This window comes from Argiope bruennichi, chromosome 1, assembly GCF_947563725.1.
Source record: "Argiope bruennichi chromosome 1, qqArgBrue1.1, whole genome shotgun sequence".
NCBI classification, from domain to species: Eukaryota; Metazoa; Arthropoda; class Arachnida; order Araneae; family Araneidae; genus Argiope; species Argiope bruennichi.
In genome coordinates, this window is record NC_079151.1 from 86,123,868 (window position 1) to 86,141,103 (window position 17,236).

General features: G+C 28.8%; 1 protein-coding gene across 5 annotated transcripts in view; it reads right to left on the reverse strand.

The window, feature by feature from the left end:
- The window catches only part of LOC129963327 (uncharacterized), a 196,844-nt gene that overhangs the window by 81,556 nt on the left and 98,052 nt on the right, over nt 1–17,236 (reverse strand). For 4 of the 5 annotated variants that reach the window (XM_056077661.1, XM_056077644.1, XM_056077653.1 and 1 more), the window contains exon 2: nt 7,209–8,618. In XM_056077661.1, the coding sequence (XP_055933636.1) occupies nt 7,209–8,618 (1,410 nt within the window). Of the gene's footprint in view, nt 1–7,208; nt 8,834–17,236 lie in introns of those variants that run through there. The other variant, XM_056077668.1, reaches the window with a different exon arrangement.

Consider the following 17,236-nt stretch of genomic DNA (forward strand, 5'->3'; position numbering starts at 1 on the left):
AATTTTGAAGATATGTTTATATTATAAATAAGAGAATGAATAAAGCAGAAGATACATTTTCTATACCTTTTATTAGTAATTAGTTCAAACCTTTTAGTATACGTGTAAACAAAATTTACTGGACCGTTACAATTAATTGAAAGTCTAAAAAATTATAAAAAGTTTGTAATTTATCCAACAAACACAGTAAATATGAAATCTTTCACTAACAGTTTTTTTATCTTTCTAAATTACCGAATTCAGAATACTGCTTTTAAATAGAATAAGGTAGACATTATGAAGAAATTTTTGAAAAAGGTAGGAATTAAGATATCGGTTGTTTGTAAAGATACATATAAACTTTTCAATCTTGGCATTAAAAATTTTCATTTAGGTTTAAATCAACAGCTCCGATTTGATTATCTGGCCATTCATTTGTATATTGAATTTGAATGTCCCTAATTTATCTTTATTTTTTTACATAAATGACAAAATGTAAGAAATGTTTATATTCCTTGATATTATATTTACTGAAAAGGAGCATTTCATTAAAATAGAATTTTTTTTTTATTGTGATAAAAGAAAAAAAAAAATTGAATTTTTCGAGCTAAATGAGAATGCTTCTAAATTTAGAAGCATTCAAGATTTAATACAGAATATAAAAGAAAATACTGAAATAAAATTTCTTTAAATACAAGTAATGGCATATAGATATTAACGACATTTTGAGAAAATGAGTTTTCTACAGGAACGCTTTGTGTGCCTGAAGGTCAAATTTTCCCAAAATCATCAAATTTAGCGCCAAAAATCACTCTTCCAAACAGAAATCACCAAACGCCAAATCACTAACTTTAAAGACAGTCAGTCACAGGTCAAAAACTTTCAGTGAGCCATGAATTTCGATCTAAAACAAAAGCTTCTTGAACCCACGCTGTTCCGGTAAATTATGAACAGGCTTTCTTCTACTGTTCTTTTAAAAGAAGAAAAATTCTCGTATAATTACCTGAGTAGGAAGTGTGTTTTGACGAATGCCGTTGACATTAGAAAAATTATTTCCGTTCATTGCACTGGGTCTATCAATACAAACAAAATTGATAGAGTACTGACACAAAAACTTTCCTGGAAGTTAAAAACACTTTGACGTTTGAGATAACTTTAAGTTCTTTAAAATCTAAATAGCTTTGTATTTTGTTTTTTACAATAGGAAAACAATAGACGAATTTTTAGATGAAAGAAAACAGCTGATTTATAACATCTATCCAAAGAAATTGAAAAAAAATTCAATTGTTTAACGTTGGCTCTTCAATAGATATAATTTTTTTAAAACATTGTCTCTACTTTTTATCTATTATCAATCGTTCTGAAATTTTTGTGTTTATTTTGAAAGAATTTTCCCAGCCATAATGAGATTGAAACATTTTATTCTTGAAGGATTTATTCTTTGTTCGTCATCTAGATTTCCAATTAGACAAAAACTGTTGTTGTTTATCGATTCTAACCAGAATCTTTATTTCTAGGTTTATCGAAGAAATGCATTTGTTACTTTATTAATGCGTGGGAATAAAGTAGATTTCAAATTATATATGTTTTTTATGCGAAGAAAGGACATTTTTTTATCGTAATAAAATGCAATTACTGTGATTAAAAATAAATATTTAAATTAAAGAAGAAAAAAATAACGCTGAATATTTTTTTAAGTACAGTTCAATATTCTAAGACTATATTTAAATTTTTTGCTGAAAATCGAATGTTATATAATCGAATGTATCCAAAAGAATGCCACAACACGGGACCATTTTTATTTTCAAATTATTTTTAGATAATGCTAGTATCTTGATCATTGCCTATATAATATTTAATGCATATGTGAAAAAGCCGAAGCATTTTTTCAAAAATTCTATAGGTAATTTATTTAAATAATACTAAAATGCATTTGATAGCGTTTTGCAAAGATTAATGTTGCTGCAATGAGATATCATTTTGCCACATTTGTTTTGCGTTCTAGAAATTTAGAACGAAAATGTTAAAATTACAATATAAATAAAGAAGAAAATCTTAAAACTACAATACCATTGAACACTAAAATCTTCATTTGTATTTTATTATACAATATTTCACTAATCTTGGCACTTTACTTTATTTGGGAAATTATTTAACTTCCCTATAAATTTCATTTTACTGTGTTTCTTCAGCAAGAGCTAATATAGTATGTAAAACACAAATGCCGGCGTCCTGGCATAGGGGTAGCGCGTCTTCCCCGTGATCTGGGCGTCCCGGGTTCGAGTCCCGGTTTGGGCATGGTTGTTCTTCTGTTGTTCTATCTGTGAGATGTGTGAATGTGACCTCCTGTAAAAAGGGGTTGTGCAAGCGAATGAGTGATGCGTGAGTGGCAAAGTCGTACTCTTGGCCCTAGTTGGCGCTCCTATAAAAAATAAGAGACGTTCCCCCTCAAGCTTAAATCGCTGTCTTCGTAACAGTGGGCTTGTCAGTGGCAAGTGCCATAAGAAACAAACAAATAAACAAACAAAACACAAATACGGATTCTTTTCTGAAATATATTTCAAGATATATTATATAATTCAGGAAAATATTTCTAAATATTTGTGTATATTAATACTTCTTTTCAAGAATTTAAATACTAAAATAAAAATGCACTGTTCTGTGTTTACGATCGGAAAATGTTTCAGCACAGGAACACCATCATTTCATGTTTTATTTAGAATAAATTTTTTTAGCAGACGATATTATTCATCAAGATATTACTTTTATACATACAGCTGCTAACTACTTAACGCTGAATATTGACACAGTTATACGAAAATGGCGCATATTAAAAACGACACCTGGAAAAAAAAATGCAAAATTTTATGTAACAGCTGGAAGCAATAACGGCAGATGGTATTTGTAGCGAATATAGCTAATGTATACAGTAAAATATTTTGATAAATTCAGCAGACGATATTTTTATACGATATTCTCCAAATCCATGTATAATTTTTAAAAACTTGAATTAATTTTTCCAATTACAAGCATTCAAAATTATTTTACTATTATAAATTATACTTCCTTTTTATTTTTATTCCATTCAATGTGTATTCTGCCTTGATATTTTATCAACGATAAAGTTCGAATTTCTTCTCTAAAAATTATAATGCATTTTAATTTTTTTAAAGTCCATAATACAACTTTTATGTATTTTAATTGACCAAGTCGGCTAGCCGAATTTTATTATTTCTTTGGCCCTAAATTTAAGCAAAAACGTCGCAAAATTTTTCGAATTTCATTCTTTCACAGGACTGTATAAAATATAAGTCAAGAGGGGAATTTCATTTCTAGCAGACAATGGCTGTGGCGTAAATTTCTATCGTACGCGGAAACAATGTGAACTAATCCTGAAGCTTTCACTCAGAGACGTGTTAAGGAAATAATTTCCAGCTCTTCGTCTCGGCATGGAATTCTGTCCCTTGCAATTGATGGCCATTGTTGATTCATCTCGATGGAAGCAGCTCAAGCGTATAAGAGCGATTCGCTCAAAGAAATATGAAATTTGTTTCGTACATTTACAAATTTAATTGTTCAGGAAGCACATGTGAGCATAATAACCACAGTAATTTGAATTACTTTTCCTGCTGGTAGAAATGTAGGGTAGTCTCTAATTTAAATTAATGCTATTAGTTCTTTGTGCTTCTTGCTTTACGCTGCTAAAAAACACAATTATAATTATAACTATTAGTTTCATTTTAATGTTGAGAATAAGAAAAGTAACTGTTAAGCAATAGGTAAGAAAAATTAGAAATTTATTTACATTCAAAAATTTTAATCTTTTAATCTCTGTTCACGCCTTGCCATTTTTTCGTAATTACTTCGTCAGTTGTTTATTTTCCTGCCGATAATGTATCAGTGCCCTTGTTCAACTCTTCTTATTTTCAATATTAGATAGAAAATATAGATTCCTTTGAATACAAAAACAATTAAGCTGAAAAATTAAATCTCTACTAACAATTAAAGGCAAAACATTTAAAAATTTTAAATTCTTGGCCATTTTTAGCTTCTCTAAATTCGGTAAAAACTTGTCACTGCCATTTTTAATCTATCTTGAATTTTTAGAAGATTTTAAGACTATAGCTGAAAAAATGTTTTGAATAAAATCTTTTCTTTTATATTATAATCTCTAGGTAAAAATTCGTGAATAGTCCTTATGGAAAATTCATGCATACATCTAATCTATATTATGAAGAGCAAGTAAATTTATAGCAATAGAATCTCATTCTGTCTGTCATATCAAACGACATAAAATCCTTTACGCCTAACTATTTGTAGCATAAATTCGTAAAGAAATTTTTTAAGAAAAAAATATGAAAGCATGGTTTTATAATTCATGCAAGTTACTTAGAAGAATTTTATTTTTATGCACATTTATCCTATAACAAACGGGTTTTTTTTTTACTTTGTTTTCCTGTTATAGCTCAACTATCATAAATTCGCAAATTGTTTCCGATGTCTTTTTTTTTTTTTTTTTTAATTTTAACAACGTATATTTAAAAGAAATTTTACTACATTGAGTATTTTCTTATCTATCTCAAATCCCAGTCAAACTAGTTAAATAATCAGAAAGAGGGAAACAAGTTTGTTGAAAGAAATTATTCAAGGTTTCATTTATAAAAGCTCTCTATTGTTTTGCTTATTTTTTTCCCCTATTATAGCCTATATTGCCAAGAGTTTTCTACAAAATCATTTTTGCTATTTAAAAGAATTAAATACACACGCAATAATTCCATACTACTTCATGTTCACAACTTTTTAACTTTCTTTTTATGTAATTTAGGGCTAAATAAAAACGTTTGTATTTGTCATTCTTAAAATACAAAAAGACCAAAAACTTCCTTAAACAAAAAATTAATTATGCTAATGTAATTTTTTACATCCTTTTTTAAAACTGGAATCTTAATTTAATTTTGTACAATAGAGAAAGCTGTTCTTTTAAGAAACGAAAGGGAAAGATCTAAAAACAGAAATCAATTATCAATTAGGTTAACATTCATTTAAAGAAAAGAATTAAACTTTATACAAAATGTGGATTAATTCGATAGTGATTATCAAATCCCTAATAGCAATTTAAGAATAACTTCAACGGTAACTGTTAACAAATGAATCGTGCGCACTAAATGGCTACTTAATTTGTTATTGATAAAAACAAAGAATTAAACTGTTACTATTTAGAAACTATTTAGTTTCTACAAAGTGAAACTAAATACTTTTTTATACTAAAATAAATTCAAATTAACCGCGAAAAGGGGTCATCGTAATGAAAATAAAATAAAGCTAAATTAAAATATTTGAAGATAAGAGTGTGCGTTAATAGGCGAATTAAATAAAATCGCGAGACATCTCACAGACATCGGTTAATGAATCGCTCAATGAGGCTTGAATGTGAGACATTCTGATTGTCGAACGAATTTCTATTAGGTTGTGAGAAATCGATGTGCGTGCAGGGAATGTGAAGCGTTTTAACACTTCATGCGTTGGTGAGCTGGCACTGCACTGGAGCAGAGAGATCACCGCTCGGTGGTAAGGTAATCGACTTCGACAGGGGGAAAAAATGAAATGACGTTTTAAAGAAATTGATTAGAAGCCATCCTTTCTTTATATTTTGATAAATAATTGCGCAAACGATTTATTTTTAAGACGTGTAACTAAAGCTTAGAAAAAAAAAAGAATATTATGCAAATGGATTAAAAAAGTATCATATTTTTTTAAATGATTTATTAAAAAGTTTCATTTTTAATAAATAAAGACAACTATATTTATTTAAAACACTTTTTAATTTCCTGCATGGAAAAAAAATATTTTAGAAAAATCGTCTGCCATTAAAGTGTTATTCAGAATTATCAACAATTAGAAATTCTAAGATAATTTTATTAGAACGGAAAAATAACGGTAGAAAATTATTTTGAAGAGATGTTAGGAAATCAAATTCTACGAATATGAAATTACATTCATTTGAGAATGACACAGAAACACACAATAAATATAGATGTGTCATTTAAGTCCATAAATACAGAAAAAAATAATATTTTGAACATTACATTATTTTTATGCAATTAAAAATTGAAATTTTAAGTCTTAAAAGAGCGTTATGCAATGTGTTAAATAAGTACCATATTGTATTCAAAAGTTTCTTTTTTAAATAAATGAAAGCAGCAAAATTTTATTTTAAACGAATTATTAATTTTTCCCATGAAAAAGGACATATTGTTAAAAGAACTTTTACCAGCGAAATGTTATTCAAAATTGCCAACAGTTAGGGACTCTGATATAATGCTATTAAAATTAAAAATTGAAAAGAAAAGATAATTTGGAATAGATATTAGCTGAGGATATGAAATTACATTCATTTACTTGTGATAGAGAAATGCGCAATTAATATGAAAATGCGTCATTTAAACCGGTAAAGACAATCGAAAAAAGTGAATTTTTCGTATTAATTTAATATGTGATATAAGAAAATTCTATTAAAAATCGTTTTCTAGCTACACCATATTAATTCAATATTTTCTACAGAGAAAATTCTTTTCAAAATTTTCTTCTTTCTATTTTTTAAACGAAGAAATGTTTATTTATTTATTTGTATTCTTATTTGAAGATGTAAGGAAAGTACTTAAATAGAATCAATAAATTTTTTGGCAACATTTTCGTGACACAGCTTTTAAATTTTCTTAGCTGTGGGGAAAATGATAATGGATCGGACGGTTCAGAAATAGAAGCTTAATCGGATTCTGCCAATAAATAATAACAAGCATTCAAGTTTATTTTCAGAAATGAAATTATAAATATGACGGCTCATTTTTTGAATTTAAGGATTATATTTATAAACAAATCCTTCATACTTAAAAACCAAAAAATTGCATATAAATTTTCTGCCATTTTTTTTTTTTTTTTTTTTTGCTGACTTATTAAAATTTGGATTTTTTTTTATTTGTAATTTTGCCTTTTAAAGCATACAAATCTGAGTTCTTGACTGATTTTTATAAATACTATAACATCTCAATGAATTGAAACTGAAATAAAATATTTTCGAAGACTTCATCAAGTGATATTGGTGAGAATTCTTATTTAAAAACTTTTTCATAAATGAATATTACCCATTTTTGGTGTTTTATGATTTTTTAGATGTTATAAATACTTTTCAATATATATGATGTGCAAAGATTAATGTATAATCGACTTACCTTGACAAGTACTATTTTGCAGGCTGCATCTTAGACCAAATTCTTCGTCACAGGGCTCCCCTGGGGAGCATGATTCTCCTGATTGTCTAGCACAGGTGGTTCGGCAAGGGCAGTTTGGGTCAGGCAATGTTCGGCCGCCCACGCAATTGGCAACCACCTTAGGCTCATCGCAGAGGCACGGTTCTTCCGTATTGTCGAGATCCATTTGTTTATGTTTGCGAGAGACTGGTGGAAGAGTGGTGCTGTCCATTATCATTTCAGTATGGACGGTGGTCATCTTGTCAGAGAGATCATTATTCAGATTATTATGGTCGCTGTTTATTTCTTCTTCTTCGGCAGTCGTGAATGTGTGATCGGCCTCATTTGCAACTGTGTTTTCTTCCGTCTTGTCAAAATTCTCGGATTTCATCAATACTTCTGTCACACCGTCTTCAATCGGCATTGTATTGATAGCAGTGGTTGTTGGCTCATTGTTTTCAGTGACAATTAAAACTTCAGGATGAGTCGTTGTTACTGCTTCTTCCTGAGGGCTTAGTGTTGTCTCAGCCATCGGCGGTCCGTTTGTTGTGGTCTGGGAAGAGTTTGTTTCTGCCATTGTTTCGTGCATTACATCGGGGTTCATTGTTGTTTCGAACAAATCAGTCTGAGGTGTCGTCTCTTGTTTGTCGTTTAACATATCCCCTTCCATAGTCGGCATGGCGGCTTCTGTTGTTGTCATATCAGATTCATCTCGAGCTAATCGCATTGAATCCGTATTTAAATCTGTCTGAGGCATTTCAGAGGATTTCTGACCAGCTGTTGTTGTCTCATGAGCCTCTTCCGTTGTCACTGGAATGATATGAGTCGTCATTACAGTTGTCACACTATCGGTCAAAGCCTCGGTATCAACAGGCTTGGAATTTGTTGTAGTCTCCATAATTTTCATTTTATGGTCATGGTGCATTTCCATAGCTTCTTCATCATCTAAATGCTTATCCTTTTTCTTGAAGTTATGCTTATTTTTCTTCTTCGAATCCTTTTTAGGGTCGATTTTGTGGGTGGTAAATGTTGGTGGAGGATTCGACACAGTCATAGGTGGCTTAGTGTCTAAATCTGTCGTTTCTTTTGTAGGAACAGTCGTGACTGATTGACTGCTTTCATCGTTCAATAGAGTGACATTAGCGTCCACTGTCGTTACCGAATGCTCACTAGCTGCATCCACAATCGGTGTTCCCGAAGATAATTTATCGTCCACAACAGTCCCACCGTAGGAATTCAAATTTTCTTCACCAAACCCTTTGTCCTCTTCCACCATCTTATCCTCTAGCCTCTCTTCGCACATCACCAAGACGGCGCACAGTACGACAAAACACCACAGTCTCATCATGGCCATCATCACTTGTTTGTTTAAAAAAATTATCACAGTTATGTCTGAAAAAGAATACAATAAATTACTCACAATGGAAAATACTTGACTCAGAACAATCGAAGACACATATCACTGGGTAATCCCAACCGCGTGAACAGGTCCGTGGCCCATTAGTGAGGAATGAACGCAAACGACGGAGACATCTCTACTGGCTGAGAGAGCTCGTTGCACAGGCTGCTACTCGAACTGGTTACGCGGAGCAAACTGAGGGCATCTGAGCAGGCGAGGCCGTTACACAAACCCTGGGGCCGGAAACCAGTGCGTGTGACAGGTTTACCTTTGGCTACTGCAGGTTTCTTGTGCTACCTACCTTCAATTTGGGAAGTTTTTCTTCTTCGCACTGCTGCTGCATCCCCCTCTTCTTCACTACTCTATTATCCGACCCTCCCCCCTTCAGGTATTTTTTTTCGCTCTCCTCTTTTTGAAATACTGCCTTTTTATTATTATTTTCTTCTCGCTCGCATGTCTGTTTACGTACGGCGCTCGGGGCATTTCTTCTGGCTCGGCGCATTGCCTCCTGCTCGTTAAAGATTCAGTCCATCTAAATTTGGCGAAGATGAGATAATTTTTTTGGCGGAGATGGACGATCGCTTGAGGGGCGATGTTGATTTCGAGAGCCGATACCGGAATTAAATGGATGAGGAGAAATTATTTGCTGAGTGATAGGAGTGGTGCAAAATGCTTCTCGAGATCGAGACGTGAATCTGGAGCATTATATCAGCCAATGCACTTTGATATTAAAATTCAAGAAAATTCAAGAAATTTTTATGAGATCCACGGAACGGAGATGGAAAGTTTTAAATAAAAATACTTTAGCTCTAAAAATTCCTGTATTAAATCGGTATGTGGTATCGGTTACTATCTGATAAATGTTATTTGCATGGGAATCAAAATAATGAACAGTAGCAGCATATATTTAAAAAAAAAACTATAAAAAAATTTAAAATTTACCTTTAAGACTATTGTTAAGACACATAAAAGAAGAAAATATTTTCTGTACTATTTCATAAGTCGCAGAAAGCAAGGATTTCTTTTAGCTTCAATAATTGTGCAGGAACTTCAAAATGAAAATTGTAGAGCAGTTTTTTCTAAGCTATAATTCTTTTTAATGTGTTATAACATCTATATGAATATAATCGTTTGATTTTTAGTTGAAAATAATATTTATTTTTATATTGAAACTAATATATTTATTTTAATTTAATTAATTTTTAGATGTTACAGCAAGCAACTTTTTTAGAGGCTTGGTGTAACAGAACTAGAAATTTTTGAAAAAAGAAAAAGAATAAAATTCTAAAAATTCCTTAAATATTATTTTTATTTAATTTTTAGGTTAAAAACATACAGCAGCTTTAGAGTAGCTTATACACAAGATTAAACTTTGTCGAAGAAGAGTTTATTATCTTTTTTTGTTATCATGATTTTAAATACATACATGCTCAAACTTTTCATAATTAGCGTTCAATAACTGATATCAGAAATGAAGCCTTTTAATAGTTGAATTTGAAGTTTCTTGGTATTTGTGTCGTTTTATTAAATATTTTAATATTTATATGTTTTCATGGCTTGCTGAAAGTTACTAGAATTGATAGCATGCAGTGTAAAAGCTCTCAAAATCAATTTGCATCTGCGTACATATATTCGTTTTAAATTTGTTGTTAAATATCAATTCAATAACTTGACACAATTTAAGAGCATTTCAAATTGAAATATTTTTTATGCATGATATGTGCACATCATAATCATGTAAATAATTTTTTTCTACTTATCTTACAAAAGAAATTACTTTGACTATAAATACTGTTTTATAATTCAATTTCCTCAAGACTAATTTAGCAAAAGCCATATTTGAATTTTTTTTCCTTAGTGAAACTAATGTACATTTCTTGTTGACTCTAACCAATGATGGAAGTACCAGTTACTATTTTTCATTATAATGACATTAGGCCCTAAATTTTGATCTCAAGAGTTTCGAATTGGAAAAATTGATAAAATGAGTCGACTTGATTCTTCAACAGGGAAAGGCTTCTGTCACATCATGAAAAAAAATAATAATGCCTATAAAACAAAACCATAAGTGTAGTTGAATGCTATGTATATTGCAAATACCACAAGTTTTGACACATTACCTTTAGAAATTTCAGAGAATATTTGCTAAGAAGCTATGAATAAAAAGGAAGAACAAGGGTTGGCGATGTAAATTTTTATTTTATTTATTTTTGATATATATATATATATATATATAGAAGTAATACGAGATTTTTTTTTCCAAAATAATTTTATTTTTAACACTTTTATATGATTTCAGAGAATTGCATGTTTATTAATCATACCATTAATAGATAACATGTAGGCAGAAATTATTTTTTGCTCATGAACTCAAAAGATATGATCTTTTATATCTATTTTGTCAACTTCAGGAATCCATTACAATTATAAAAATATGTCTTCCTTCAGACAATAAGAGACAATTAAAAAGATGAAACTATACTAACAAAAAAAGGTGATAAAACGATTGAAAAACAGAAATAGCATTTACTATTCATGAAAAGAAGTTTCAACTTAATAAACTGACAACAATGATAGACAAAAAAAATTTTTTTTTAGATATTAACTGCTTGATAGTTAAATTAGATAGTAAAGAATAATCAACTTTTGAAAGACTGATTATCAAGATGACATATTCTGTTTTTGGAATCTGTAATCATTTTAACGCAGCTAATTCGACAGCATGTCTTTTTAAACAATGGGTCTCAGACTCAAGAGAGGTCAAATAGTGTAAATTCAAGGATGCATTTAGAGTCATAGGGCCTTATATCAGATTCTACAATGTTTGTTAGGAAAAAGAATCTTGATTTTCATTTTTTTTTTTTTTTTGTAATTTATAAAGTGATTATTTTATATGTTGATGTTCTTTGAAACATCACTAAAATATGAATGTTTCTTTTTCTTATTTTCTTTAAAGCGTTGGGAAAAACAAAAAGATTATCAAAATTGTAAAATTTTTAAAAAGTGGAAGAAAATTCTTTAAAATTTGAAAAAAGTGGATATTTTTCAAAACCTTAAGAATTTCTGGTTTGTTGGATACTTGAGACGTTTGAGAATTCATTATATTTTCCGTATAATGGAAATTACCCGAAAGCATTATATTTTTCTTAATATTTTATTTTTCTTTTCAATATGTATCAAATAAAAAGTAATAATTTCAAAAATTCTGTTAAATTCTCAAAACCTTATTTGCAAAGAGGAAAACATATTTTTATACTAAATTGGAAAACTAAAAGCTAAATAATACTCCTTATTCAATAATTCTTGATACATTCCACTGGAATTCTTTAATTTTATTTAGTAAATGAAAAGACCAAATAACCATCATAATATTTCCTTAAAAAATTAGATAGCAGCTGCACTGTAAAAATTATTTACTTAATTATTTACTTATTAACTTTCTTTTTGCATTAATCAAACCGTTTTAATTTTTTTTTTTTTAACCAGCGTCCTGGCATAGGGGTTGCGCGTCTTCCCTGTGATCTGGGCGTCCCGATTCGGGCATGGTTGTTCTTCTGTGTTCTATCTGTGAGGTGTGTGAATGTGCCCCCCTGTAAAAAGGGGTTGTGCAAGCGAATGTGATGCATGAAGCAGCTAAGTCGTACTCTTGGCCCTAGTTGGCGCTGCTGAAAAAATAAGAGACGCTCACTCAGCTTAAATCGCTCACACATAACTGTCAGCTGGCTAGTAAAGTGCCATAAGTCACAACACAACAACATAATTTTTTTATCACAATTTATAAACATTATTATTTAAATGTTTAAAATTATTAATAAAAACAGACATAAAGATTTCATCTAAAAAAAAGAAGAAATAGCTAAATGGTAAATAATAATTAGAAAAAATAATAATATATAATATAATAATTAAAAAACTAAATAAAGTAGTCAGGATTGCCAACACTGATTTGTCAATGTATAGAGTGGTAAAGATTTAATAAATCGATTATTATAGAAACTGCTTTAAGGAAAACTAAATAAAATATAAAATACGAAACAAATTTCTTTCGTAATTGTTTTTTTTTTAAATTTCCAATTTTTTTTCTTTATATTTCTGAAAAATTAGATATTTTCTTAAAGAATTGATGATGCAGAGAAATTGAGATTTATAAATAATAAAATAATAATATTGACTTAAAGGTGAGCTTAAATTTTTTAACTTAATTGTTTACTATTTCATTTTAACAATATATGACTTCTATAATATGAAAATAAAACAAAATCTTTATAAAAAGATATGAATGACGATCAAATTCGATCAGTAGGTCAAGGTAAAAGAAAAAAGTTGAAGTATTCCAAACGAATCAATGCCAAATATTTTTAGTCTATTTAATAACCTACAATCACGTATTGACCATTTAATAATAATTTACCCGATCAGAAAGAATAAAATAATAAATTAATAGTAAAATCCCCATTCATCGACTTTATCAGAACGGGTTCTTTTTATTTTTTTTAACATAATCCCGTTGAAAAGATAGTGAGAAATAATTAGAAATTCTTAAAAGTTCTTTGACATTTATCTTCCATTCTTCTCAAACAAAATAATCTCCTTATAGATGAAAATGATCGTTTTTAAAAATCACAATTCAAAACAGGATACCGGAGTTCCTTTTTTAGACAAAGTTTTTAAACACCTGGTAGTAAAGTGCAAATGAAATGACCAGCTATATAAAGAGTCATTCTTAGTATATTTAATTTGCTGGATCATAATGTGGCAATATCAGTTTTTCGCTGATCTTTAATGTTTCTCTGGGACAATTTGTTAAGTATTTTTATAATAATGCTGTACAATGTAATCGTTTTAGAATTTGTTAATTATGTATCATATGTACTTACTGCATCTGTTGTTTAATTTTACATGTTTGCATATTGAAAAATAGATCTCAATTTATTTTTCAAAACAATGAGCAAGAAAACAATTTTATGAGCGGTTTTATTAAAATAACATTTAATGAAACCATGTCTGTCTTGAAGATAATAGGGTTAATTATACTTGATAACTACTGAGTTCTTAATAAAAAAGTTCATTTTCAGAATACGATGTTTAGAGGCTAGAAGGAATTTCGTGCTGATCTAATTTGATACTTCTGTTTTTTTTTTTTTGTCAAGAACATTCAAGAACTCAGTTCATTTCTAATTTTCGTATTTATTTATTTAACTTATTAAAAATAGATTTTCTTCAAATAAGTGATTTTTAGTTTTAATACGTAAAAACTCTTAAGAATTAAATAACAGCTAATTAAAATTCTTAAATGTTTCATTATTTTATTCTGACGTTATTTATTTTAAATTTATACGATTAATTTACATAAGAAAAAATTTTATGTGATCATAAGGTAATGCTCCTAAATCAATAAAATTAAATATATTTAAACATGAAATTTATTTTACTGAGCATGATAATATCACTAAAGATTCTTTTAATTCTCTGAGACATTGGTTTATCTAAAATATTAAAATATAAAGAAATATTTATCACATAAGTGGCTTCAGAAATTTTTGTGTTGTATATTAAAACGATACAAAAATATTTTTATAATAGTTTCTTTTTTAATTTATAAATTTTAATTGTTCGTTACATGTGAATGCATTATTTTTTAAAGCCAAATAATTACACTAAATTGTTTTTAAAATTTTTAATTGACAGCCAGTAAATTTCAAAAAAAAAATATTTCGATATTTATGGAGAAATAGAAATCTTACTTATAATCTTACTTACTAATTTCTTACTTATAATGTAATATTTCTTTTGTTGGAAATTATAAATGAAAGGCATGAGTTTTATAGAAGGGTCAATGGTAAAATTTCTCCAATCCAGATTAATTGGGACCAGGCCTCATTCGGTTAATTAAAAATCCGGATAATTCAATAATGCAAGAAAAATTTATTTCTAAAAAATGAAATTTGCTCTATAATATATTAATTAAATGACTATAAAACAATAACAAAGTTGTTTCTATCTTATATATTTTTATAATGCATTAAAATATCATTGCCCGAACTTATTAGTTTAATTTAGTCTTAATATCTTTTCTCGTTTTTGCTCCGAAGGATTTTATGCTTGTCCTGAAATTTTTATTATCCCCTCCACCCCAAAGTTATCCGGATAACTGGAATTCAAATAAGTGGAGTTCTGCTGCATTTATAAATATCGCTTAAAAAAAGAAAAACGATTTTCAAGAAATAGGTTAAAGGAACGCTGTTTTATGTTATATGACAATAATGGAAATTATGTTCAAATCGACTATGGTACAGAAAACAAATGGATGTATTAAACTTATTTTTAAAAGTCTATTTAAGAAAGACCGAGTAATTATCCCCAACAAAAAGCTGCTAATAAAAACGATGCCTTCAACAACAATATATTAAAGACAATCGGGATATAATTCTTGCCCTTTATTGATTTATCATTAAAATGAGATTAAATCAATACTAAACTATATTAGGGATATGTTTTGAAAGCATTCAATAAGCCATTAAATATTTCTTAATATGACTACTAAAAAAAAACATGTATTGCTCTCCTTTGTCTTTGATGTTATTCAAACATATTCTGCTTATTTTTTTATATTGGGAATAGCTTTGTAATTGACAATCATTAAATCTGAAGAAAAATAACCAATTAAAATAATAATAATAAGATAATATAATCTGAAAAATTAACATAATCACATCTATAAAAACTTGTAATTAAAAAAGTCGAAAAACTTCTTCATATGGATCCTTCTAAAAGAAATTTAATGTAATTATGATATAAGTGACAATTCATATTTTTAATACGATTCTTTTCGTAAAACAACTTATAAAAATTTATCATTTCAATTTCCAAAAGATAAATAATTGCATTATAAAAATTATGTGGCAAATTGGCGTCGATGTATTTTTATATCCACATATAAAGTCCACAGAAAATCTGAATCGTCATCTGACCACAGCTCAAAATTTCGAAATTTATCCAGAAATAGTTTTTGGTAGCTTCAAAAATAGACGCTAACATAATGGCAAAAATGTGTTTATTGAACTCAGGGAGATCTAAAAATGAAAATTTGTCAAAATATCGGGTTCAAATTTTTTGATGACTATAATGGGTTCTCTACATTGGACAAGGGAAAAAATAAAAATGAATTTTAACTTTTAGTAAATAATTCACAATTAATAAACGAACAGTTGATATTTTAGTAAAGTGGTGTTAATAATGATTTAAGAGATTTTTGAAATTTAAAAAATAATTTCTGATTATAATAAAGTGAACTTTTTTTAGTTCCATTTGCTGGCTCTCTAAAATCCAGCCTGTCTGAGTTAGAGCTATAATTCAGCAGAAATATACGTGCGCACTTCGGAAATATTTTTTATTCCATTCAGTTATTCCAAGCAACATTTCGAGCCACAACTCCTTATTAAGAGAACGAAGCAGTAAGAAGCACTCTACTAGAAATGTGACTTTAAAGCATTATCGAACATTGTCCTCCTTTATGAAGAAGCGATAAACACTCAGTTTTATTGATTTTTCTCTTTGAGCATATCCGTCTCGATCGCTGCAATTAAAGTGATCGAATCTTTCCTCTCCGGGTATTCCTTGATTGGTATCTCCCACTGCAAAATGGGGTCTGTCGAACGATTTCGAAAGAAAGAATGCACCTAAAAGGTGTTTACGGGAAGACTGGGTACTTCGCAGTGTAGTAAAAAGCCCCAAGAGGGATGATCACCAATAAGATAAGAGAAGACGCCCAAATGGAATGTCGATTCTCTGATGTCTTGTCACTATTCGAAAATGCTATAGAAGAAAAATCAAAAGCCTATAAAAAGTAAAGTGATATGGCAGAGTTCAAGTTACAGACTTTTTAATGTTTCAACCTTAAAAGTATAAAATATTTTAACTGTTACTGTGAATAACGAAGCAAAATTCATTAAATTTTATTTCATTATTCTTGTTAAAAAAAAATTCTATTCTCTGTTCTGTATAAACAACCTGGTCTGATAGGTTTAGGCTACATAATAACAACAAAAATATGGCTTATATTATTCCTGAAATATTTCAAATGTTTAATAAGGCTGGCATACTGTTGGTAAATTATGACATGTATGATGGAAAGAAAAAAAACGTTCAGAACGTTCTGCAACACATATTTATAAAATCTAGCAAATAAATCGTTTCTGGTGAAGCAGGGAATTGTTTGCAGATATTTATTTTTAAAAATAAATTTTGGAGCAAATAATACATAAAAAATTAATCTTATTTCACTTAATTTTTTTTAATTTAGGGTTTTTAGAGATAGTTATTTTATTCCATAGATTTTAATCTCTAATCTTAATAAGTTTTTAAAAATATTTTTATGCATATTTTAATACAATACTTTTCATTGTTTTAAAAATTGTTTTGTATTCACATGTGCTAAGCGATATTAAACACTTTTTTTTGTGCACGTTTGTTATCGCTGTTTTAATCAAAAGCAAATTTAAAATAATTAACATGTTATATTGTATTGCACTAGAGGTTCGATTTTCCTGTAAAATGTTCCCTTATTAGCTTTTCAGCAATTGTGTTTAAATTAAAACGATTAATTATGATG